This window comes from Momordica charantia (genome assembly GCF_013281855.1).
Source record: "Momordica charantia cultivar OHB3-1 chromosome 4 unlocalized genomic scaffold, Mcharantia_2.0 BLBB01000004.1, whole genome shotgun sequence".
In the NCBI taxonomy this organism is placed as follows: domain Eukaryota; kingdom Viridiplantae; phylum Streptophyta; class Magnoliopsida; order Cucurbitales; family Cucurbitaceae; genus Momordica; species Momordica charantia.
In genome coordinates, this window is record NW_028275162.1 from 5,782,689 (window position 1) to 5,806,770 (window position 24,082).

A 24,082-nucleotide genomic window follows, 5' to 3' on the forward strand; every position below is an offset into this window, starting at 1 on the left:
TGGACAATGCAGAAACACATGGGATTTTCAATTATGTCCGTACAACGCGTGTTTTACTGAATTTTGCCCTAATTTTCGAGGGTGCTATAAAAGCAACAAAATAAGGATTGTCTCACCATCAATCCCCAAGGGGGGAATCGATCCCAAGAGAGAAAATACTCCAAAAATGGTGCTGAAGGCAAGGAGAGCAGACCCATTTCGTGGAAGAGCAGATGACAGGGAAGAGTTGTTGCTACCATTGTGTGCTAGTGGTCTCCATCTGCATTTCTCTCTCTTTCTTACCCATTTTGTTTTCCCTTTTCCCCATGAACTAAACTCCATTTTGGGGAGATTTACATGTTGTAACTAACTCGATACTGAGCCTCTAGCTGCTACATCTATTTTAAAATAAAGCTGTTTGTATTTCTTCAATCTTGCGTGACATTGTTGACTGCTATGTCGTGTTTTCTAGCTTCTATATTCACCCGAGAGAGCTTATGGGTGCTGACTTGCTTTATTTGTGATTAGCGCTTTTATATAGTTTTAGGGATACTCAGGAATGGGATCCCCTAATCATGCCTATAGCTTGTGTTTATTGCTTGGGTATTTAGCAACTAAAGTTGTACTTACTCATATTTGGGGTGTCTCGGAAGGGAACCGAGTCGAGCTGGGCACTAATAGATGTTAGTGAGCTAGAGGGTAGGTTGATAACTGGTGAAAGTATGCTGAATCTCCCCCTGTTTTCCCATATCTATTAACCTCTCATTCGCATTCTGTGCTAAAGCATTTCTTTGCCCCAGCATATGTTATTAGAGTATTTATTTCTTGGATTTCATTTATACATTTTTATAGTATTTTACTTAGTTTAATTAAACAAGCACTATTATCTTTTATTTGCATTGTTTTGGTATACATGTCCTTGTTTATACTACAATTGGCGAGAATAGTGTACAATTGCACTTGCATTCCCATGGGTTGTGGGTACACAACAATCATCTAAATAAATATACTTTAATTTAATTAGTTTTTCAAGTGATATTTTAATTTAATTAATAACATATCTTGAACAATTATAAATGTCTAATTTAAAAACTATAAAAATCATATTTAACAACATCAATGGAAGTTTTCCTCTTCACTTTTAAAAAATGTTTTCCATGAAAAACAAATGTCCCTATAACAAATGCCCACGTGTCCCTCGAATGAGTGTTCGCCGAGGAGCAAATGAGCCTGCAACCAGAAAACTCGATGCAGGTGCGGTGTCTCGCCTAATACACTATGACGCTCAAGTGAGTAATCGGGGTAAGAAAATAGGAGTAGACACCTTGAGGTTTAAGTGACAGATTTTTCACTTGGTGTTGGTGTAAGTCTTTCTCTTTTATATTCGCAGATGGCTAACCAGTAATAGGAGCAAGAAAATAGGAGCAAATGAGTCGTCACTTACTTGGAGTGGAGACACGACCCTATGGGATGTTTTTTCATCGCTAATGTAGAGATATGCAAATAAAAGGTTTAGAAAGACAAAAAAAAAATCTTTTAAGGATAAATTTTACAAGGATAAAAACAATTTAGAGAAAAAAATGTTAGCGAGAGAAAAATTAAAGACAACGAAAATTTTAGAGAAATAGTAAAGTTGAGAGTAAAAGACATGTTAGGAAAAGAAATAAAAATTTAAAAGAGAGAAAAATTATAGTGAGAAAAAAATTAGACTCAAAAAAATTATTTTTCCCACCTATATAAATTCTCACACCTCATAACTAATGACTAAAGAGTTAAATTCCCTTAAAAAAAGAAAAAAAAAAAGAAATACTAAAGAGTTAAGTTTTCATGGTTTTTTTAGAATCATCAAAATAATGAGTTAACTGGAGTAACAATAAAGGGCTACTTATACTCATTATGTAATAATGTCGAAAACTAAAATATAAAGAGTTAGAATAGGTAAAGTTTATGTTTATTTCAATAAATTAATTAAGTTTTAAAGTTTGTGTAACTCTTTATCTTTTGAAAGTATATAAAGAGTTTTTTTTCACTTTCTCCCAACTTTATTTCCACTAAAACTTGAGTCTTTTTTCGTTGGGAAATAGTTTTCCTGACATTTTTTGGTATCGGAGAAAGTGTAATTTATTGTAATGTATAGTCAATGTTGTTCGTCTTTGTTTAAGAATCAATAGGAAAAAAGAATAGCAAGATTGTTATAAGAATTAAATTGTATCGTAGGAAATCTGTTTATGCAAGGATATGCACAACAGTGTGTTCCAGATTGCAGCTCGAACTCGGCCTCCGGACTGACCTGAACGTTTGGGCGGACCTGCACAAAAAGGTGAGCACTCCGACGATCAAGTCAGTATAGGTCGGATTCCCAATTTAGTTCGAGGTCAGAAATCATCGTACCTGATCGTGGATTGAAGTCCTCTACTTATGGGTGGTAGTCCCGCTAATCTCGCGACGGTTACGTTCGGTAATCTCGGGACCGACGGTTACGCCCGATAATCACGCCGTAGACAGTTGCTCACATCGGCCCCTACCAAGCTCCCCGGTAGGTCGGACCTGGGCCAAGTTCACCTCGGCCCTCATACTTAGCATTTGTCGGCATTGGTGGCGGCCATCTCGGCCATCCGAGCTGGGCATGACTCATGAGCCATCTTGGAGCACCAATAGGGGTCCTCCACGTGTCCAGGGTATTCCCTTCCCCAAACATTGGCCCCCTCTCTGTCTGGTCCGATCTCGACCTGGCAGAGAAGTTCATTCGACTTGCTTGGGACACGTGGCGACTTCCTATTCGTGGGAAAATACAACTGTCGCGAAAGATTTATCGTCGGAATATTCAAATATTCTGACGCTTCGGGTCTCAGAGAGGATCCTAGCCGTTCGTTGATTACACGTGTACGGTGGGGAAATTCTTCCGACGGCCTATAAATGCCCCCAATCCTTCAGATCATACCTTACGTTCCTTGAATTCTTGGAGTTCGATCTGAAGGCAGCTCGAACCCTTGGTATGTCGGTCTCTTCCCTCTCTCTTTCGAACATAACTGCCATGTCGTCCTCTATTAGCAGCAACCTAGGATCCGATTTAGCTCGTAGGTTAGAGTCCGAGCTCGAGGAGATAGAAAACTTTAGAATCTCCGATGACGGGGAGGATAATGACGCCTCCACTTCAGGTCAGGGTTTGGAATACCCTTCTAGGATACCTGAGCACTACCTCGGATCCCTTCGTAGGGGGTTCGCTATCCCTGAGAACATCCTCCTCAGGCTTCCGGAGGAGGGGGAGAGAGCTGACAATCCTCCAGAGGGATGGGTCACTCTTTACTTCAAAATGTTTGAGTACGGCCTCAGACTTCCCCTTCACCCTTTTGTCCAAGAATTTCTCTTCCGGACTGGGTTGGCTCCGGCTCAAGTGGCCCCCAATGGGTGGGGTGTCATTTTCGCTTTGGCCATCCTCTTTTGGCTACGAGCTTGGGATAGTGAGGAGGCCGAGCTGTTGGACGTAGACCAGCTCCTCGCGTGCTTCGAGGCGAAAAGGATAGCTAAGAAGCCTGGTCGGTTCTATATGTGCGCAAGGAAAGGCGCAGGCGGTATAGTTAAGGGGCCGACCTCCATCAAGGGATGGGTGAGGAAGTGGTTCTACGCTTCCGGGGAATGGCTCGCAAAGGATGAGTTAGGTCGTTCCTTCTTTGACGTCCCCACTAGGTTTGGGAACCTAGGTACGGAGTAGTTCTTGCTTTTCGTAGTTTTCTCTTCCGTCATTCAGGTCTAACTCGGTTTTTGTCCTCGTACAGTTTCAATCCGACTAGTCCCCGAGCTTACGCAAGCCTCCTTCGATACGCTGAAATACTACAAGGAGCGCTTTCCGAGGGGTAGGAAGGTCGGAACCCTGGTAACCGACGAACTGCTGCTTGAGTCCGGGCTGCTAGATTACAACCCTGCAGTTCGTCCCATTGAATCCTCAAGGCCGAACTCTGAACTTGGTATGCCGAGCTTACCTCCCCCCTTTTTCCTCTAACCTTGTGTTGCCCCTGTTTTTATTTCGCAGACATGGTTTGCGGATTTGCAAGCGGCGTGAAGCGCAAGTCTAAGGGCCGAGCCCATGCTCTTGAGGCCGCCCAGAGTTCGAAACCTGCCACGGAAGATCCAGCCCCAGTGATCAAGCTGGAGTCTTCTGGGGGTCCCTCGAGGGAGAAGTGCACCAGGGATCAGCCCGAGGCGGTGGACGCCCCGCCTTTGGGCGAGGAGGTGAGGGGGGAAGCCCCTCTGAAACGAAGAAGGAAGAAAAAGAAGGCGATCTCCCCCTCGGAGGTCGGAGCTTGCCGGGTCTTGCCTGCAAGTTTCGCAGATCGGGTGGATGATCCTGCGGCCAGGATGGGCGGGACGTCCGACGTGACGGCACGGTTCAGAATTGAGCCGTCAAGTTCCGGGGTGAGGGACCAGGTGTCCCGCATCTCAGCTGCAAGTTTGGACTGCTGCCTAAAGAGGGCGTCCAAATTTGTGAGCGACCCTGGGTCCGTTCTGCAGAGGACCATTGATTACGCCGCCGAGGTAAGACCAGCGTCCCCATTTTTGCTTAATTTCGCCCAACAGGTAGCTCGGTCTAACGTTTCCCTTGTACCGTTTCTCAGGCGTTCGTTGCTTCCATTCAATCGGCTCTGGCTGTAAAGGCCGAGCTGGATGGGAGGGAAGTTCTGGCAGCAAGGGAAAAAGATGAGTTCTCTGCTGCCTTGGAGGCTGCTTCCTCCACCATGAAGGATGAGCTGCTGAAGGCTCACTCTGAGGTGGAGACTTTGAAGGTCGAGGTGGAGTCTCAGGCCAAGCTGCTGAAGAAAGAAGAGGACAGGCGCAAGGCTCAACTCCGAGCTGCCCACGCTATCACCAGGGGCTTGGAGAAGGAGAAGTTCCAGCTCCTGAAGGAGAAGGACGACATGCTCCAAGCGCTTGAAGCGAAGGATAAGGAGCTGGAGCATGCGACTGCCGAGCTGGAGACGGCGAAGAAGCGGCTCAGCAATGGAGTCCTATTGGAGGAATCGTTTAGGCAACATCCCGACTTCGATGGATTTGCCAAGGACTTTTCTGACGCGGGCTTCAAGTTCCGCATGAAGGGCATTGCTTCCGACATGCCCGACCTTCAGATCGATCTCAGCGGTCTGAAAAGGAGGTATGTCGAGAAGTGGGCGTCTGGTCCTGGCGGCACCCCTGGCCCCCAAACGTTGGTGGATCAGTATGTCAAAGATCTGGACTCTGACTACTCCGATCCCGAAGAGGACCAGGTCGGCTCCACTCAAGAGGGCGCTCCTCAAGCGGGCTCTTAGGCGACCACCCTTCACGAGGCTTTTCGCTGATCTTCCTCCCTTTTCTTTGGTTTTGTAAGTGTCAGGGCAGAGCTGCAAGGTCTATAAGCCTTGGCTCTGCTCTTCATGCAATAAAGGGACTCCCATTTGCTTCTACTTTGTTGTTGGCAACCTCTTTTCTTTGCTTTTCCTTTGAACTGCAGCTAATGTCATCTCGCACCTCTTACTTTTGAGGTCGCGCCTTTAATTAAAATAATTTGAAAGTTTGAATTTGAATCTCTGTCTAGCATTCAATGCATTACATCAACTCTGGATTTTTAACATTTCACCCTTAACTTAAAAAACGTAACAAGGCTAAAATCCTAAGTCCGCAGCTATTCTTCATATCATTCCTCGTAACCCCCAAGTTCGGAGGCTTGATCATTTTGAACTTTTCACATCGCCCCTTTGCCTTGAAGGTTTTGAATTTTAAGTTCGTGTCAGTGGCTTTGGCATCGCACCTCGTACCCTTAGGCTTCGGAGGATTGAATTTGAACCAACTGCTGGAATGCGATCGCGTGGGAGTCCGCGGCCCCCATTTAATTTCTGGTCGAACTCAGAAGCATGAAATTAAATCATCACATTTATTCCGATCATAATTCTTTTGGAACAGTCTTTATAGATTCATTGAAAACCCTTTTGGCATTTCAAGGATAATAACACTTCAGGTGCTCCGCGTTCCACGGGTGCGCGAGGATGTCTCCTTTCAGATCGGCCAACGTGTACGTCCCAGGTCGGACTATGCCTTTGATCTCAAACGGGCCCTCCCAGGCCGGATCAAGGGCACCCACATGTGTTTGGACCCTTCTTAAGACTAGATGTCCGACCTGAAAGGCCCGAGGTCGAACGCGGGCATTGTAATGTCTGGCCATTCTGCCCTGATATTCCGCCAGGCGTAGCTGGGCCATTGCTCTTCTTTCTTCCAACAAGTCGAGGTTGAGGAGTAGCTCTTCCTCATTTGTCGTAGGCTCGTAATGCTTTACTCTGTCAGATGGCATGCCGATCTCAATCGGGACTACAGCTTCGGAGCCGAAGGCTAGGGAGAACGGGGTCTCACCCGTCGATTCTCGTTGGGTGGTCCGGTACGACCATAGAACCTCTGGTAGCTCCTCGGCCCACCTGCCTTTCTTGGTGTCCAGTCTAAGTTTGATGCCTCGCTTGATGATCTTATTGACTGCCTCCACCTGCCCATTTGCTTGCGGATGTGCAGGTGACGAACTGAGATGACTTATGCCAAGTTTGCTGCAAAAGTCTCTGAATTTGGCGTTGTCAAACTGCTTCCCATTGTCTGTCACTATGGCCTGCGGTATACCAAAGCGACAGACGATATTCGTCCATACGAAGGACGTGACCCTGGATTCCGTTATGTGGGAGAGCGCTTCGGCCTCGGCCCACTTGGTGAAGTAATCCACAGCAACCACAGCGAACTTGGTCTGGCCCTTGCCCAAAGGGAAAGGACCAATGATATCTACCCCCCACTGCGCGAATGGCCACGGGGCCGAGATGGGGGTGAGCAGCTCGGGAGGTTGGTGGATTATGGTTCCGTAGCGTTGGCAATTGTCGCAAGTTCTAACGAACTTCTTGGCGTCCTGGCTGAGGGTCGGCCAATAGTATCCTTGTCGGATCACTTTGGCTGACAGCGACCGGGCGCCTGAGTGATTGCCGCATACTCCTTCGTGGATCTCTCTGAGGACGTACAGGCCCTCTTCAGGGGTTAGGCATCTCAATAGAGGCAGGGAAAAGCCACGTCGGTACAGTGCCCCATCTCGGACCACGAACCGAGCTGCCCGCCTTGCCAACTTTCTGCGCTCCTTGGGGTCTTGTGGTGAGTTGCCTCTAATGAAGTCCGCGATCGGGTCCATCCATGAAGATTCTGGAGCGCTGATCTCCATCTGATCTGGCTCTAAGATCGAGGGGTTATCTAGGATCTCGACGGGGACCAACCTGGCCAGGTCGGTCTCGTACGCCGACGCTAGCTTGGCCAAGGCGTCAGCGTTAGAATTTTCTTCTCGCGGAATTCGGCTTACTTCGTAAGTTTGAAACTGGGCGAGGTACGATCTGACCTTGCCCAAATACTTCTCCATTCGGGTGTCTTTGGCTTGGTACTCGTCCTTGATCTGGCTCACAACCAGCTGGGAGTCACTGAAGACCTTAACACAAGAGGCCCCCAACGCTCGAGCGATTCGCAGGCCGACAATAAATGCTTCATACTCAGCCTCGTTGTTAGAAGTCCGGAAGCCGAACCGCAAGGCATACTCAAATCGCTCGCCCCCTGGTCCGAGCAAGAGGACCCCGGCTCCGCACCTCTTCTCATTGGAGGATCCATCGACATAGGCTGTCCAAGGTAGGTCGGACTCGTTCAGCTCGGAAGGTGGTGTGAGCTCGGCTATGAAATCTGCCGCTGCTTGTCCTTTCAACGCAGTTCTGGGTTCGAACTGGATGTCGTACTCACTTAGCTCTATTGCCCACTTCATTAGGCGTCCAGAAGCTTCCGGCTTATGGAAGATGCTTTTTAAGGGCAAGTTAGTGAGCACCACCACCGTATGGGCTTGGAAGTATGGTCTAAGTCGTCGGGCCGAGGTGACCAAAGCGAGAGCCAACTTCTCCAACTGAGGGTATCTAGTCTCGGCTTCGGTCATAGCCTTGCTTGTGTAGTAGACCGGGTTTTGCCGCGCTTCCTCTTGCCTGATTAGGGCCGAGCTGATGGCACTGTCAGACACTGCTAAGTACAATTGGAGCTTGTCCCCCGGCATAGGCTTGGCGAGCAAAGGCGCCGAACAGAGGTAGCTCTTCAATTGCTGAAACGCTTGCTCGCACTCCGCTGTCCATTCAAACGGCCCTTTCTTTCGTAGGACTTTGAAGAAAGGAAGGCACTTATCTGTCGACCTTGAAACAAACCGGTTCAGGGCCGCAATCCTGCCGTTGAGGCACTGAAGCTGCTTCAGCGTTTTAGGTGCCTCCATCTCGATCACGACTTTAATCTTTTCGGGGTTGGCCTCGATTCCCCGGATGTGCACCATGAAGCCAAGGAATTTTCCCGAAGAGACTCCAAAGGCACATTTAGCCGGGTTGAGCTTCATTTGATATGTCCTCAAGACCTCGAAGGCTTCGGCCAGGTCGAAGAGATACGACTTAGACTGCTTGCTCTTGACAAGCATGTCGTCCACATACACTTCCATATTCCGGCCGATCTGCTTGGCGAACATTTTGTTCACCATTCTCTGGTAGGTCGCTCCTGCGTTCTTCTACCCGAAGGGCATGACCTTGTAGCACTACAGACCTTGGTTCGTTATGAAAGCGGTATGACCTTCATCTGGGACATGCATCTTGATTTGGTTGTACCCAGAGTAGGCGTCCATGAAGGTGAGCAGTTCGTGCCCGGCTGTGGCGTCCACGAGCTGATCAATCCTCGGCAGTGGGAAGCAATCTTTCGGGCATGCCTTATTTAAGTTCGTAAAATCTACGCACATTCTCCACTTGCCGTTAGATTTTTTAACTAATACAACATTGGAGAGCCAATCGGGATACGAAATTTCTATTATGTATTCAGCTTTCAAAAGTTTGTTAACTTCCTCAACAATTACATCACTCCTCTCCTTGTTTATAGGTCTTCTCTTTTGTTTCACAGGTCGGAACGATGGATCTATGCTTAGGCGATGCGTCATAATTCGCGGGTCAATGCCAGGCATGTCCTCGTGGGACCACGCAAAGACGTCCGAGTTGGATCTGAGGAAGTGGATTAGCTCCTCTCTGTCGGTGGCCCGCAGCTTGGTTCCTATGCTTACCTGCTTCTCGGGACTAAGCAGAGGAACAAGCTCGAGCTCCTCAGTGGGTGCGGCAAACTCCTTCCTCGGTAGGTCGGCCTCGAACTCGAGCGGCCCATCCCTGCCGGCGAGAGTTTCGAGGGCGCAGACCGATGAGCCTTTGAGTGCGGAGGCATAACACTCCCTCGAAGCGGCCTGTTCCCCTCGGACCGTGCCCACGCCATTGGGGGTGGGATACTTCAAAACTTGATGAAGTGTTGAGGGAATGGCCCGGAATGAGTGGATGATGGGTCATCCAAAGATGGCGTTGTAGGCTGATCTACCGTCAATTACCATGAACTCGGCCATTTGAGTGACCCGAGTTTGGTCCTGCCCCAGCGTGACCGGCAAGTCGATGCAACCCTCTGGGATGACCGATTCTCCAGAGAACCCAACCAGCGGTGTCGGACTCCTCTTCAATTGCGACCTCGTCCATCCCAAGGCGAGGTAGGTCGGTAAGGACAGGATGTTAGCGGATGCGCCCCCGTCTACCAGCACTCTCTTGACCACCACATGATCAATCAAGGGAGCAATCACAAGTGCATCATTGTGGGGCAGGTGGACCTCCTCCAAGTCTGCACCGTCGAAGGTGATTGGGCAGGTCGGCCCCTGCTCCCTGATGATGCACACCTCGCGCCTGGCTGCACGGGCTAACTCCTTCCTTTTATGTCCGGACTGACCCCCGCTTGGCCCTCCAAAAATGGTATTGATGACCGCAGATCGGTCGGTGCGTCGGGGTGGCGTCCTTGAACGCTTTCGCTCTTCCTTTTTCTCTGCCGAGCTGGTCCTGGGCTTTCCCACAAACTTCTTGAAGTAGCCGTCTTGAATCAAATCCTCAATTTGGCGCTTCAACTCCCAGCAGTCCGACGTGTTGTGGCCGTGCTCCCGATGGAAGCGGCAATACTTGTCCTTGCTGCGCCTCTCCGGGGCTCCTCGAAGTTTCTCAGGACGCTTGAGTAGTTTCTCCATTCCAGACTCCTTGATGTTCGTTAGGATCTCAGAAATTGGAATTGTGGTTGGGGTGAACCGCTCGTAAGGTCAGCTCCTAGTAGGTCCGTTCTCCGCCCTTCGATACTCAGCTCGGCCGCCGAAAAAGGATCCCTTGTCCTCGGACTTGGGATCTGCCCTTTCTACATCTTTTCCATTTCGGCCCCGACCGATCTTTCGTTCAGGTCGGCCGGTTTTGGTTCGGAGGAGCTCCTGTCCATCGATGACTTTCTTCGCCTTCTGGAGCACCTCGGCGAAGGTGGCCGGGGCCTCCTCTCCAAGTTTCACCGTGAGGGCTTCGTCGGCTAGACCGGTGAGGAAATAGCACATGGCCGAGTCATCGGAGCAGTGTGCAACCTTCAACTGCTCCTCCTGAAATCTGGTGACATACTCCCGCAGCGTCTCACCCTCCTTCTGCCTGATGGTGGCGAGATGAGTCGCTGTCTTTTTGTCATAGTGCCGAGAAGAGAACTGGGCGAGGAACTCCCTTCTCAGCTGAGAGTAGGTCGAGATCGACCTGGCTGGCAGTCTCCGGTACCACAATCGCGCGCTGCCAGTAAGCGCGATCTGAAAGGCGCGACATTTGATTGCGTCTGATGCCGCTTGGAAGTCCATGAGGCCTTCAAAGACCTCAACATTGTCCTTGGGGTCCTTCGTCCCCTCATAAGGTTTCACGGTAGGAGCTTTGAACTTCGGAGGGATTGGTGCTTCCAAAACGTCCGAGGTGAAAGGCGATTCTCCCAAGTCGCCATCGTTCAGTGAATCGTCTTTCTGCTCACATTTGGCCTTTAAGGCCTCCACCTGAGCATCGAGCTCCCCCCTCAGCTGGTCGAACTCCTCCCTTGTAATTATCCCTACGGGATTGTGAGAGGATTCAGCCTGCTGGTTGGAGCTCTTGTGGGAGCGGGATGGTGACTGCCCTTTTCGGAGAGACGAGCCTCTCTTTCTGTTGAGATGCTCACGGAGGTCTCCCCTCTGGCGAGTGTACCCCTCGCTCTCGTTGTCTTCGGGACGTTCCTCCTCGGCTGGGCCTAGGTGGGAACCCCTTTGCTCGCATACGTCCATGCGCGTCACTCTATTTTCAGATCGGGACCCTGCGCCTGCAGCTAGCACCATTTTGTTATACATCGCCTCCATGGACCGCATTTGTGTGCGCATTACCTCCATCTATCTCTTGAGCGCATCAAAGTTCTCGCTTGTTGGGCCGGAGCTGGATCCCGGGCGCCCTTCTTAGAGGTCCCACCTCGGCCACGGATGGCCTTGGACGCCCTCGCGTGCGCAGGCGGTAGGGCGGGCGCGGTGATCCGTGCCGACCTGCGGAGGGGTTCCGCTGCTAGGCTGTCGTGACCTTGCCCCTCCACCGCTGCTGCTCCGACCTCCCTCTGGTGGGCATCGCTGGCAGCTAGAGTCCTTCGATCTGTCGTATTGGTCGAGTTCGCTGGTTGAACCATGTTCGCTCGCGTGTTGGTTTAAAAGAATTGGGATGACTTAGATTGTCGTTCCCACAGACGGCGTCAAATGTTTATGCAAGGATATGCACAACAGTGTGTTCCAGATTGCAGCTCGAACTCGGCCTCCGGACTGACCTGAACGCTTGGGCGGACCTGCACAAAAAGGTGAGCACTCCGACGATCAAGTCAGTATAGGTCGGATTCCCAGTTTAGTTCGAGGTCAGAAATCATCGTACCTGATCGTGGAGTGAAGTCCTCTACTTATGGGTGGTAGTCCCGCTAATCTCGCGATGGTCACGTTCGGTAATCTGGGGACCGTCGGTTACACCCGGTAATCTCGGGACCGACGGTTACGCCCGATAATCACGCCGTAGACAGTTGCTCACATCGGCCCCTACCAAGCTCCCCGGTAGGTCGGACCTGGGCCAGGTTCACCTCGGCCCTCATACTTAGCATTTGTCGGCGTTGGTGGCGGCCATCTCGGCCATATGAGCTGGGCATGACTCATGAGCCATCTTGGAGCACCAATAGGGGTCCTCCACGTGTCCAGGGTATTCCCTTCTCCAAACAAAATCGTTAGTGGAAACACTTAATTTCTAAAGGAAGGGGTGTCTGCATGAAGAAGGAGGTGGAGCGCTTGAAGAGTAAGAGAGGAAGATGAAAGAACGTGTACCTAAGGGTTTAGCCTTTATTTTATTTATTTTTATTTTATTTGATAAAATTGAATGACTTATCGGGTTAATTTGTTGAGTTTTTCTTTAGCATTTTTAATTTGTATCATCTAAATAAATATACTTTAATTTAATTAGTTTTTTAAGTGATATTTTAATTTAATTAATAACATATCTTAGACAACTATAAATGTCTAATTTAAAAACTATATAGATCACATTTAACTAAGAAGTTTCCTTTCTTTATTTTTGAAAGATGTTTTCCTAAAAATCAATTGCCCCTGTAGCTCACTGGTAAAGTATCATTCTTGTAAACTGAAGGTTTGTAGTTCAATCCTCTACTAAAAAAACTCTTGATTTTTTATAAAATATCTTATAATTTTTAGCTATCTTATTCTTTTTTATATATTTCTGTATTTATTTAAAACTACAAAATTTCACGTGCACCGTGTTGCTAACTAGCATATTTAAAATGGTACATCCTCACCAATTTTCTTTTTTGTTGAAAGAGGCATCACTATTCATTTAGAAAAAGTATTTGAAAAACATACCACAACTGAAGGATAAATAAAAGGTACATCCTCCACCATTAATCGCAACAAATTTAAAATCCATTACAAAAATTGTATTCAAGTAAATTTTTTTGTCAACCAATATATAATTATATATAAATAAAAAATATATTGACAAAGACAACCTTGTGAAATTTGGATTTTCCATAAAGAAGATGGCCATTTTAAGAGTATACAACCTTTTTAATGTCCGACTTTTTGTGTCAATGATCTTTGAGTACTTAGATTGAAAAATAATTTTTTTTATTCTTATTTTTTCATTTTCAATTAAGCAAACATGTCTTTTCGAGAGATAATTAAAACTTCTTCAAAATTGTTGATGCGTGGACTTCGGTCCTCCGGTTCTCCTCCTCGCACCCACCAAACTTGTTACTTCGGGACTAGTACCTGCAAAACCAAATCGAGCTAAACCGGTGTGACTCTAGTTACACGGACTCCAATGCTTAAGTTAGCAAGAGAATAGCGTAAATGTAGTCAACTTTTGGATGCCCTTACCTCTAAGGCTGGATCGCTACTTATAGCGTGAAGTTGTTCCAGAACTTTCCGTGGTTAACCCTAATTCACCGTTGCAGGGCCTGGGCAAAATTATCGATCGAAGACGGGGATCGTTGGCTGGGCCGTGGCCCCAGCACGGCTCAGGACCGAGCCCCTCATGGCCCAGTGGGCTTCCCTCCGGTCGTAACCTGTAGCTCGACTATCGATTCCCGTTGCATAACAGTTGCCCCCTACTCCCAATGCGATGCTTTCGATCTCATTGGGAGTATAACTTTTGTAGTGACTTATCTTGTCATGTAGGCCCGTGATCCAGGAGAATACAAGTTTTTCAGGGTTCGCACCGAGAATGTTTCGGTCTAACGGTCAAGGATCGTGGCCCGAGCCGATTGAGTTGTCGAATCATTGTGGGGCTCATGGCACCCTAGTCGCAGTGAGCTGTCTTATCTTCACGAGACACAAGAAAGTGTATGTCGATTTTCCCTTTCCCTGCAAGACTTTTTAGCGTTTAATCAAGTAGCTCATTCCCAAATCGTCCCGAATGGGTGGTCTACTTTGATTAGTTGCTTTATTTTGTGGTCGTACCTCAGGGGCAAGCAGCCTCTAACCGCCGCAGATTTTATGTCGCTTTATCACTATGTTGATCGTATTTCTTTTCTTTGGAATTATCAATTAACCCTCTTACCAATCACTTATTGGCTTACGGCTCTAACTCTGATGGAGTTTTGTTGCTTTGATTTTCGTAGGTTTCTAACCCAATGGTTTTACACCCGTTGTCGTTTTCGGCCTTTTACTTCATCTCATGTTTTAACCGTGCTAGGCCAATCGACCCGCTTCTGGTTCGGCCGTGTTGAGATTGTTTAATTGTTCTTTCCAAATGTGTCGATTAAAGTAGATTCGTGCACCGTCGCACGTGGTCGGCGTCGAGTAGTGGTCGGACCCGAGCCCTGCTCAGTCGAAAATAAGACCTATTGACAAGAATAGGCTATCTTATAAAACTGCCGATTAATGTAGATTTATGCCCGTTCGCACTTGGTCGACGCCGAATAGTGGTCGGACCTGAGCAGTGGTCGGTCCCGAGCCCTGCTCGTGCTGCTCGACTATAGCTGGTTTTACCGTCGCCGTGTAGAGTTGGATTTACCAAGCTCACGTCGCCGAGTAGCCAGTACCTATTGCCCCCTACTCTCAAGGTAGTGTATTGTCGATATCTCTTGAGAGTACGCTTATAGACGAGGCAAGATGTTTTATCAAAGTCGCTCGGTATCTCGTTTTAAATTTAGGAGACATAGTTGACAGAGAACCAAACAAATGGATACTTTATTGCATAAAAGAAATAGTAATTAAAAATCTTGCTAAAAGTAGAGAAACAAAAACAACCACATTTGAAGGAAGAAAGGAAAGGTCAACAGCCCCCCTTAGTAGAAGTCCTGTCGTTGTCACTCATTGAGGTATAGTAGCATTCCCGCGACACTCGTTGTTCTCCTTTAATCTCTCCTACTCCACCCAGTGTTGGGAACTTCGTGGACTGGTGATATGTGGATGGTATTGCTTTAAGCATATGCATTGTCGGTCTTCCCAATATTGCTTTGTAGGAGGATGTGTAGTTAACGACCAAAAAGTCCATCATCTTGGTGACACTCTTCGGCCCAACGATACAGGCAACTCTATCCTCCCTTCGGGAATGACCCGAATCCTGCCAGTGGTGCTGAGCTGCTCTTAAGCACCTTTTCTCCTAGATCCATAACGTTATAGGCTGTCCAAGAGATGATATCTGCCAAGTTGCCCCCATCCACCAAAATTCGATGTACTTTCACATTTGCTATTTTCAAAGTGATATCCAGTGCATCGTTATGAGGGTGGAGGAGGTGAGTCGCCTCGTCCTCTGAAAACTGGATCGTCACCGGCCGGTTCGTAGTATACGCATGGTAGACCTCATTTTGTTCGCGATTCGCCCTAGCTTCTTGCACATCTGCTTTTCTTTTCCTTCCAGATTCTCTTTCTATAGGGCCTCCCATTATAGTTCGAATCTCTCGAGCAGGAGACTTGTCGCTTTCGCCGTTTTGTGTTGCTTTAGGTTCTTCTACATACTCTTCGAGGTAGCCCCTTCGGATTAGCCCTTCCACCTCTTCGTTGAGATCAAAACAATCCTGAGTTGCATGGCCGTGATCCCGGTGGAAAAGGCAATATCGGCCTTTACTTCGCTTAGTTGACGGGGCCTTCATCCTCTCCGGCCACTTAAGCAACCTTTGGTCTTTGATCTCCATCATCACTTGCTCGAGTGGAACGGTGGTTGGGGTATACTTTTCAAATTTTCAGGGTGGATCTTTCTGGCTACTCCAATCCCTCTTCTCCCATCTCGACCCTTATCTCCTGACCTCTCCCTCTTTTGGTCGGTTCGCTTTTCGTCTGGCTCCCTTTTTGAGTAAAAGAGCTCATCAGCGCTCATGTACCTCTGAGCTCGGCTCAGCGCCTCCGAGAAGGTACTCGGTGTTCTCTTTCCGAACGAGAACGACAAATGCTCATCCCTGACGCCGGACATGAAGGCCAGCAGAGATATAGCGTCTGTAAGGCCTTCTACCTGCAGCTTCTCCTCGTTGAACCGAGCTATATAGTCGTGCAGACTCTCTGTCGTCCTCTGTTTAATAGTTAATAGATAGGCCACGGGTCGGCTCCGACACCGTCCCCCTACAAACTGGGTCACGAATGCTCTGGCCAAGCTCTTAGAACTCGAGATTGACCCTCGTTTTAATTGTCGGAACCATATTCTGGCCGACCCATTTAATGTAGTCGAGAATACCCGGCACCTGACCGCTTCCGACACTCCGTAGATATCCATCCATTCCTGATAAGCATCTAGATGGTCCACTGGGTCGGTCGACCCGTCGAATTGTTTCACCGTGGGTAGCTTGAATTTTGGAGGGACCTTTTCTCCCATGATCTCCTCCGTGAATGGTGAGTCGGCTTGATCCAGTAGTTCTTCGAGGTCGAATCCCTTCTCCTTTTGGTTGTGTCGCTTCTCCGAAGGCTCTGGCCGATCTGTCAGTCTGTCTTTGTCGAGACTTATCGGCTCAGAGTTTCTGTTATCATGGTCGCTCTTGCCCCCGTTTGGTGCCGGGGATTTACGTTGCTTTTTCATCTTTTGGGAGTCGAAAATCCGTGTTCGTCGCCTGGTATTTCCACATATCCGCAACTTGCTCCCTGCACCATTTGTTGACTCCTCGGTCTCGCTTTGCGCTGGGCCCTTCCCCTTTCTCGGGTCTCTGACAAGGGGTACCTCGTCGGACTCTTGTCGCACTAATTGTCGAAGGACTTCGGTCATGCATTGAAGCATGCCCTCTACCTTGTCTTCCAAGACCGCGAACTGCTTTTGGAGTGACTCAGGGGTCGTTAGTGCATGCGCCTCGGGCAACCCCTCCTAACGTTCTGGGTTTGGTTGGCTGGTCCCATCCTCGGGTCCTCCAACCTAGGGGTCGTCCAAGTTCAGCCTCCTCCTCTTGGCAGAGCAGTTATCATCAGAGCGTCGTGGACTCCTTACTGGTGTCATGTTGCTCAACTGGATGCTTTAAATCGTCCCCACAGACGGCGCCAATTGTTGATGCGTGGACTTCGGTCCTCTGGTTCTCCTCCTCGCACCCACCAAACTTGTTACTTCGGGACTAGTACCTGCAAAACCAAATCGAGCTAAACCGGTGTGACTCTAGTCACACGGGCTCCGATGCTTAAGTTAGCAAGAGAATAGCGTAAATGTAGTCAACTTTTGGATGCCCTTACCTCTAAGGCTGGATCGCTACTTATAGCGTGAAGTTGTTCCAGAACTTTCCGTGGCTAACCCTAATTCACCGTTGCAGGCCTGGGCGAAATTGTCGATCGAAGACGGGGGATCGTTGGCTGGACCGTGGGCCGAGCACGGCTCGGGACCGAGCCCCGGGTTGGGACCGAGCCCCTCGTGGCCCAGTGGGCTTCCCTCCGGTCGTAACCTGTAGCTCGACTATCGATTCCCGTTGCATAACAAAAATTAAAATAAGCGTAAATTGCAAAAACCACCTTTAAAGTATGATGATGGTTGCAATTTCATCCTTAAACTTTTAATTGTAAAAATTGGACCCTTAAACTTTCTCAAGTAGAAAAATTAAACCCTTAGTTTAAGTGAAAAAAATTGTACCCATAAACTTTCAATGGTAAAAATTAAACCTTTAAACTTTCATAAATGAAAAAATTGGACCATGTAACTTTCAATTTTAAAAATTAAACCATAAAAAAATAGAAGTTGAGCACTAGGCTGATGGAAATTGATAATGAAACTATGGAGAAATGGGACTCGGCCATATCGACAATTTTCGTTCAAGGCTATTGCCGTCAAGTGCAAGGGATTTCTGAGAGGAATTTTTTCGATTAATCCATGCCGAAAAATCTATTCCCCACAAGGCTGATGTGAGTTTTTTCCATATCTCTGGACTCTGTCCTCTGAGAAAATTTACACTCACGATAACCTCCTTCAATCTGAGAGAAAACTGGGTGTTCCAAAATTTGTGAATGTCTAGAAACTCCAACCTCTCCAGATTTCAAAATGACCTCAACTCCTCACCAATGTTTGCGTTTCTTTCGCTCGATCTCTCCTTCAAGATCCCGACACTCCAGATCTTGAAGACATTGAAACGCAAGGATGTCGTCCACCAATTTCGAGAGGCTTTGGAGACATCCGAGATTATATTTTCCATTGGAGTAATGCATTCTTATCTTACATGGCCCCAAATCCTCCCAACCCACAACATCTGTCCACTTTTTCCATTGTTTTCTACATATGTCTTCTTGCCGGCCAGCATACAAAGTAGAGACAGGGAGAGCAATGAAAGAGAGAAAGGATAACAATGTGACCCTAAAAAAAAAATGTTTTTAGTGTTTAATTTTTAAAATTATAAATTTTAGGGTTGTAATTTATTCAATTAGGAAAGTTTAGGAAATTTTGGAGGTTTAATTTTTACAATTAAAAGATTTTGGGTATAATTTTTCACTCATAAAAGTTTAAGGGTTTAATTTTTGCAATTGAACCCTAAAATCACCCTTAAAGTATAATGATTGTTGCAATTTGCCCTCAAAATAACTATAAAGCAATTTCTTTTATTTTGAAATCATTATTAAAAAGAAAAAAAAAAGACTTTTACCTAATTTCAAATTTTTTAATGATAAAGAAAGTTAATCTATTACAATCCTAAACATTTGGTTACGAAACTCGAGTTACATATGGATCCACCCTCAATATTGATATATCAAATTCTAAAAAATATAAAATGTCGATATATATGGAAATATCACTTTAATTTGTTATAATTATTAGATAAATGATAACTCAATCTAATGGTGTAAAATTGTCAACCCAACTGAAAATGGTTAGAAATTTTTATTACCATCCACACACAACAACATTGTTCAAAATTAAAATAACTATAAAGCAATTCATTTTATTTTCAAGTCATTATTAAAAAGAAAAAGAAAAAAGACTTATACCTAATTTCAAATTTTTGAATGATAAAGAAAGTTAATCTATTAGAATCCTACACATTTGGTTACAAAACTAACTTTACATATTCATCAACCTTCAGTATTGATATATCGAACTCTTAAAAATATAAAATGTCGATATATATGGAAATATCAAACATTATGGATGAAATATATAATTCCCTTTAAATTGTTATAATGGTTAGATAAATGATAACTCAATTTAGTGGTGTAAAATTGTCACTAGAAATTTTTATTACCATCCACACACAACAACATTGTTCCATTGTGAGCAATAATTTAGGGAATTTCATTGGTGCCTCCACTCTTATCTCCTTTTTTTTTTCCTACCCTTCATTTGAAACCAATTTACTAAAATGGAAACATACCCATCTCTCCCCTCTCAATATAAATACTCTAAACCAAACCCAAATCTCCACAACCAACTCCTAATATCTCTCAAAATGGCAGTCCCAAAGTTTGCCTCGACGATTTGTTTGGTGGGGCTAACCCTAGCCCTAACCCTAACCATGACTGCAACCGTAGCGGTTGCGAATAGCAGCCCGAAGGACTTTGTGGATGTCCACAATGCGATTCGTGCCGAGAACGGCGTTGGCCCTGTGGCTTGGAATACGACGTTGGCTGACTATGCTGAGAACTTTGCAAAGACAAGGGTTGATACCTGCGAGATGGAGCATTCGATGGGACCTTATGCCGAAAACTTGGCGGAGGCGTTCGAGTCGACGACGGCGGAGGCGACGGTGAAGTTCTGGGCTACTGAGAAGGAATTCTACGACCCCAAGGCCAACAAGTGTGTGAACGATGAGTGTGGCCATTTTATGAATGTGGTGGGGAAGGACACAAAATACATTGGTTGTGCTGAGGTTAGGTGCAAAAACAATTATATCTTCACCATTTGCAATTATAGCTAGCTTCTCGGATGCAACACAAATGTTCTTTGAACTATATATAAATAATATTTTGTACCTTTTAATCTTGGAGTAATAACTTTTTTTTTTCTATTTTTTTACAGCATCACTTTTTTTTTATTTACTTGTTTCAATTTTTCTTTAAAATTTAATTTTAATAATATATTTTTGGAAATTATGATTATGAATTGTGATTCTGTCATCAAATATTTAGAAAAATATAAACTAACCATTTGAGTTAGGTGCAAATTGGTAGAATTATAGAATAATTGGAATTGTTGAAATTAGCTAGGGATATAATATATATATATCTATATTAGGAGCAAATGGCTAGCATTTAATAACTATTTAATATTACTAGAGCAAACTTCTATTCTTCATCACTATTTAAATTCTTTCAAATTTAAGTTCTGTATATTTATGGCTAGCATCACTTAGGAAAAGAAATGAAAGGTTAAGGCCCATTTAATAAAGATTTTTGTTTTTTGTTTTTTGGTTTCTTAGTTTTTTTCCGTTTAATTTTCTGTTTTTTTAAATAAAAACTATATATGTTTTATTAACTGTTTTTTTTTTTAATCTAAGAACCGGAGATATGCTTGATAAACAAAAATCTATGTATAAGCTATTTTACAACTTATTTTTACAAATGGTCCAATGTTTACAGATTTTACCGTTTTAGATTTCTGGATTTAAAACTTTTTCAAATGTCAAATTTACCCTTATTTATGACATTTATATTTATTATAATTTGTCTTTTATTTAAATGTAAAAGATTAATATTCCAAATTTGATTTTGTAAACATTAAATTATTCTGGACCGAAATCAATCTTCTCATAATTCCCTAGTTTACTTCTTAATATATTATACTAAATAATGAAATTTGTTACAAAATATTCAATTATTATCATAATCCCCAAATTTACTCCTTAATATATTCTACTAAATCATGAAATTTATTACAAATATTTTTCATTTTATTATATTATTTTGGCCAAATTTTAATAATATAACCATTATAACATACACTTATTTATATCCTACTACTTTTTCACTTATACGGAAATATAAACTATATCCGACAATAAACTTAAGCAACATACACTTAATAATTGTGATATAAACTATAGTCATTATAACATAAACTCATAATGGAGGGGCGGTCGGAGACGAAGGAGAAGCTAAACGGATTGTTCCGGCAACAAAGAAGAATATTAGTAAATTAGGTGATGAGTACCATCCTAAATGAGGTTGTTTCATGACAAAAGTGTAAATTATAATCCCTATTTTTAGTCCCTGTATCGATCCCATTATCTGATTCTTAAAATTGAGGTCCAGGTTGAATCCTCTATTGGGAATGGGAAACTTCACGAGAAAAATTATCAATTTAGTAATTAATTTTAAATATTTCTAAAATTAAAAAAAAGAATAATAAACATGTAAATTATATTTATTTTACTGAAAATTTATTATTTACTAGTATAAATCCTAAGTTTTAAAAGGTATTTAATATTTTATTCATAATTTAGTAAAATAGTTAATAAACTATGTTGACGGCGAATTTTGAAGAGGTTCCCGTACGTGTCCCTCGATTGAGAGTGTTTGCCAAGGAGCAAATGAGACTGCAACCAGAAAATTCGGCGTCGATGCGATGTCTCGCTTATACATTCTGACGCTCAAGTGAGTAATTGGAGTAAGAAATAGGAGTAGACACCTTGAGGTTTAAGTGACAGGTCTTTCAGTTGGTGTTGGTGGAAATCTTTCCCTTTTTTAGGCACGGATGACTAACCAGTCATTGGAGCAAGAAAATAGAAGCAAACTGTTGGGTGTGTTGCCCTAAACTCGTAGTTTGTATTTATATAGAAACAAATGTATATTCAATAAAGTTTTGTTCAATAAATTTGTTGTTGAATTCATAGCATTGCATTGTCCAAAATCCAATAAACTAAACATCCAAGGTTATTATCGTGTAACCAGGACAATATATATTGGGTATATATTTGATATACTAGGTATATAATTGATATATCCCTGGTATACGAGGTATATATTTGATATACCCCTGATATACAATTGGATAATATCCCGTGAATAACCTAAACGGTCTATAGTATATGGATAAGGTCGGGTACCTTATCCTGGCAACACTATGGATACGGCCTACTCTGTAAATGTTACAGACAACTCGATGCAGGTCGTTCGTGTGGAGACATGCGAGTGGGGGTATCCTATACAATGAGTTTGTATAAGACCGGACTGCGAAATAACCAATCTTTAGATGTAATATCGTTGACTAACCGATTGCAATTTCATAGGATGACCAGACAACTCATTCTCAATCTTGAGTGAGTTATGGACTCCTGCTCGTGAGAGCTCGTCCTTTGATATGTATGGGTGAGAGTGGCTCGAGTTGCCGACTCAATATTTCTACCATTTTGGGGACGAGACCCAGTGGGGAGCTGGGAACAGAACTTCACAAGATGGAATTCACTCATCCCCGACTTTAGGGGAGTAGATGAGTGTTCTCTTAATTATGGACTCCAGGACTTAAACAAAGGGCCCCACCCTCTCATTGGCCCGAGAGGGACTTCTGGTTATTGGTCGGATCATAACAGAGTTGTTCATTAGAAGAGCAGTGGTATTTAAGGAGTAAGATGTAACTCAGGGATAAAACGATAATTTGATCCAGCTTGAGTTACGAACACTCGTGAAGGATTGACTTGTCATTAATGGTTGTATATCCGTGGACATGAAAATATTCTGCGGTGAGAAGAGTGCAGCTGTTGGTCTTTAGTAGAGTGACCCGTAGTTAACGAATGTTGATTAACTCGGTCAATGAGTTTGACCGATTAATCTCGTATCGTTGGAGCTTCTGATCTGTAGGTCCATTAGGTCCCCTTGCTAGCATATTTTTCAATAAAAGAAAATTATAACATTCATAATTATAATCGAAAAGAATTGTATATATGTACAACTAGAAAATCATGATAATTTAGAAAACTTCAACATTTATAATTGGGGTATGTACAGATGAAATCAAAGCAACTAATTGGTAGTAAAAAAATTTAAAAAAAAAACAATTAAATGAAAAGAAGTTAAAATAACCAAAAATGGGAGGAAGAGAAGAGATAGAGAGTAATATGGTAGTAAAAAAGTGATGTGTGGAGAGAGAAATGAGAGAAAATATAAAGAGTAGGTAGGATCCATTGGAAGGAGAGAAACAAACTCAAGAGTTGACTAGTAAATTTATTGAATAGTAATATTCAACTCCCGGTTTATAAATTTCTCTCCACAAACAATTATTAAATTTATCCCTTCAATTTCACTCCACGCAACTCCTTGCCCCAAACACCCCCTAAATTTCTAAAGAGAGGGGTGTCCGCACGAAGAAGAAAGTAAAGCATGTGAAGAGTAAGAGGAGGATGAAAAAAATGTGTACCTAAGGATTTAGCCCTTATTTTTATTTTTTTTATAAAATTAATGACTTATCGGACTAATTTGTTGGTTTTTCTTTAGCATTTTTAATTTGTATTATCTAAATAAATATACTTTAATTTAATTAGTTTTTTAAGTGATATTTTAATTTAATTAATAATGGACAATTCTAAATATCTAATTTAAAAACTATAAATGTCAGATTTACCAATTGCCCCTATAGCTCAGTGGTAGAGCGTCAGTCTTGTAAACTGAAGGTCTGTAGTTCAATCCTGCATGGGGGCAAGTATTTTTTTCAACTATAAATGTATAATTTAATATTTAAATATTAGAAATATGAAAGATTATTCGTGAATAGATTTCTTATCAATTTATTTGCTCTTTTAAATTTGCATTATTTTCATAATTTACTTCAATTTAATTTTGAAATCAACCTCCTGACTTTTTATAAAATTAATTTATCTTATAATTTTTAGCTATCTTATTCTTTTTTATATATTTATGTATTTGTTATCAAACTACAAAATTTCATGTACACAGCGTGTTACTAACTACCATATTTAAAATGGTGCATGCTCACCAATTTTCTTTTTTCTTGAAAGAGGCATCACTATTCATTAAAAAAAAGTATTTAAAAAACATACCACAACCGAAGGATACATAAAAGGTACATCCTCCACCGTTAATCGCAGCAAATTTAAAATCCATTGCAAAAATTGTCTTCAAGTAAATTTGTTTATCACCCAATACATAATATTATATAAATAAAAAATGTATAGACAAAGACAACCTTGTGAAAATAGGATTTTCCATAAAGAAGATGGCCATTTGAAGAGTATACAACTTTTTTATTTTGTTCCATCTTTGCCACACGCATCAAGAGAATACGTTAATTAAAAGTTATGATAGAAGTCGTGGAAAGGAGTATTTTCAACCCTATAATCTTAA

The 24,082-nt window shown here is 43.8% G+C and overlaps 2 protein-coding genes and 1 non-coding gene across 3 annotated transcripts; 2 read left to right on the forward strand and 1 right to left on the reverse strand.

Annotated features, from left to right (window-relative positions):
• Positions 1–14,937: 14,937 nt before the first annotated feature.
• LOC111025072 (uncharacterized) lies at positions 14,938–15,537 on the reverse strand. The gene has a single exon (XM_022302929.1). The coding sequence runs from the start codon at positions 15,535–15,537 to the stop codon at positions 14,938–14,940; it is 600 nt and encodes a 199-aa protein (XP_022158621.1).
• Positions 15,538–19,302: 3,765 nt separating this feature from the next.
• LOC111025078 (basic form of pathogenesis-related protein 1) lies at positions 19,303–19,704 on the forward strand. Its single transcript, XM_022302937.2, has one exon. It carries the CDS (start codon positions 19,303–19,305, stop codon positions 19,702–19,704), a length of 402 nt encoding a protein of 133 aa, XP_022158629.2.
• Positions 19,705–23,347: 3,643 nt separating this feature from the next.
• Positions 23,348–23,419, forward strand: TRNAT-UGU (transfer RNA threonine (anticodon UGU)). Its single transcript has one exon. It is a non-coding gene; the product is annotated as a tRNA-Thr (tRNA).
• Positions 23,420–24,082: the final 663 nt, after the last annotated feature.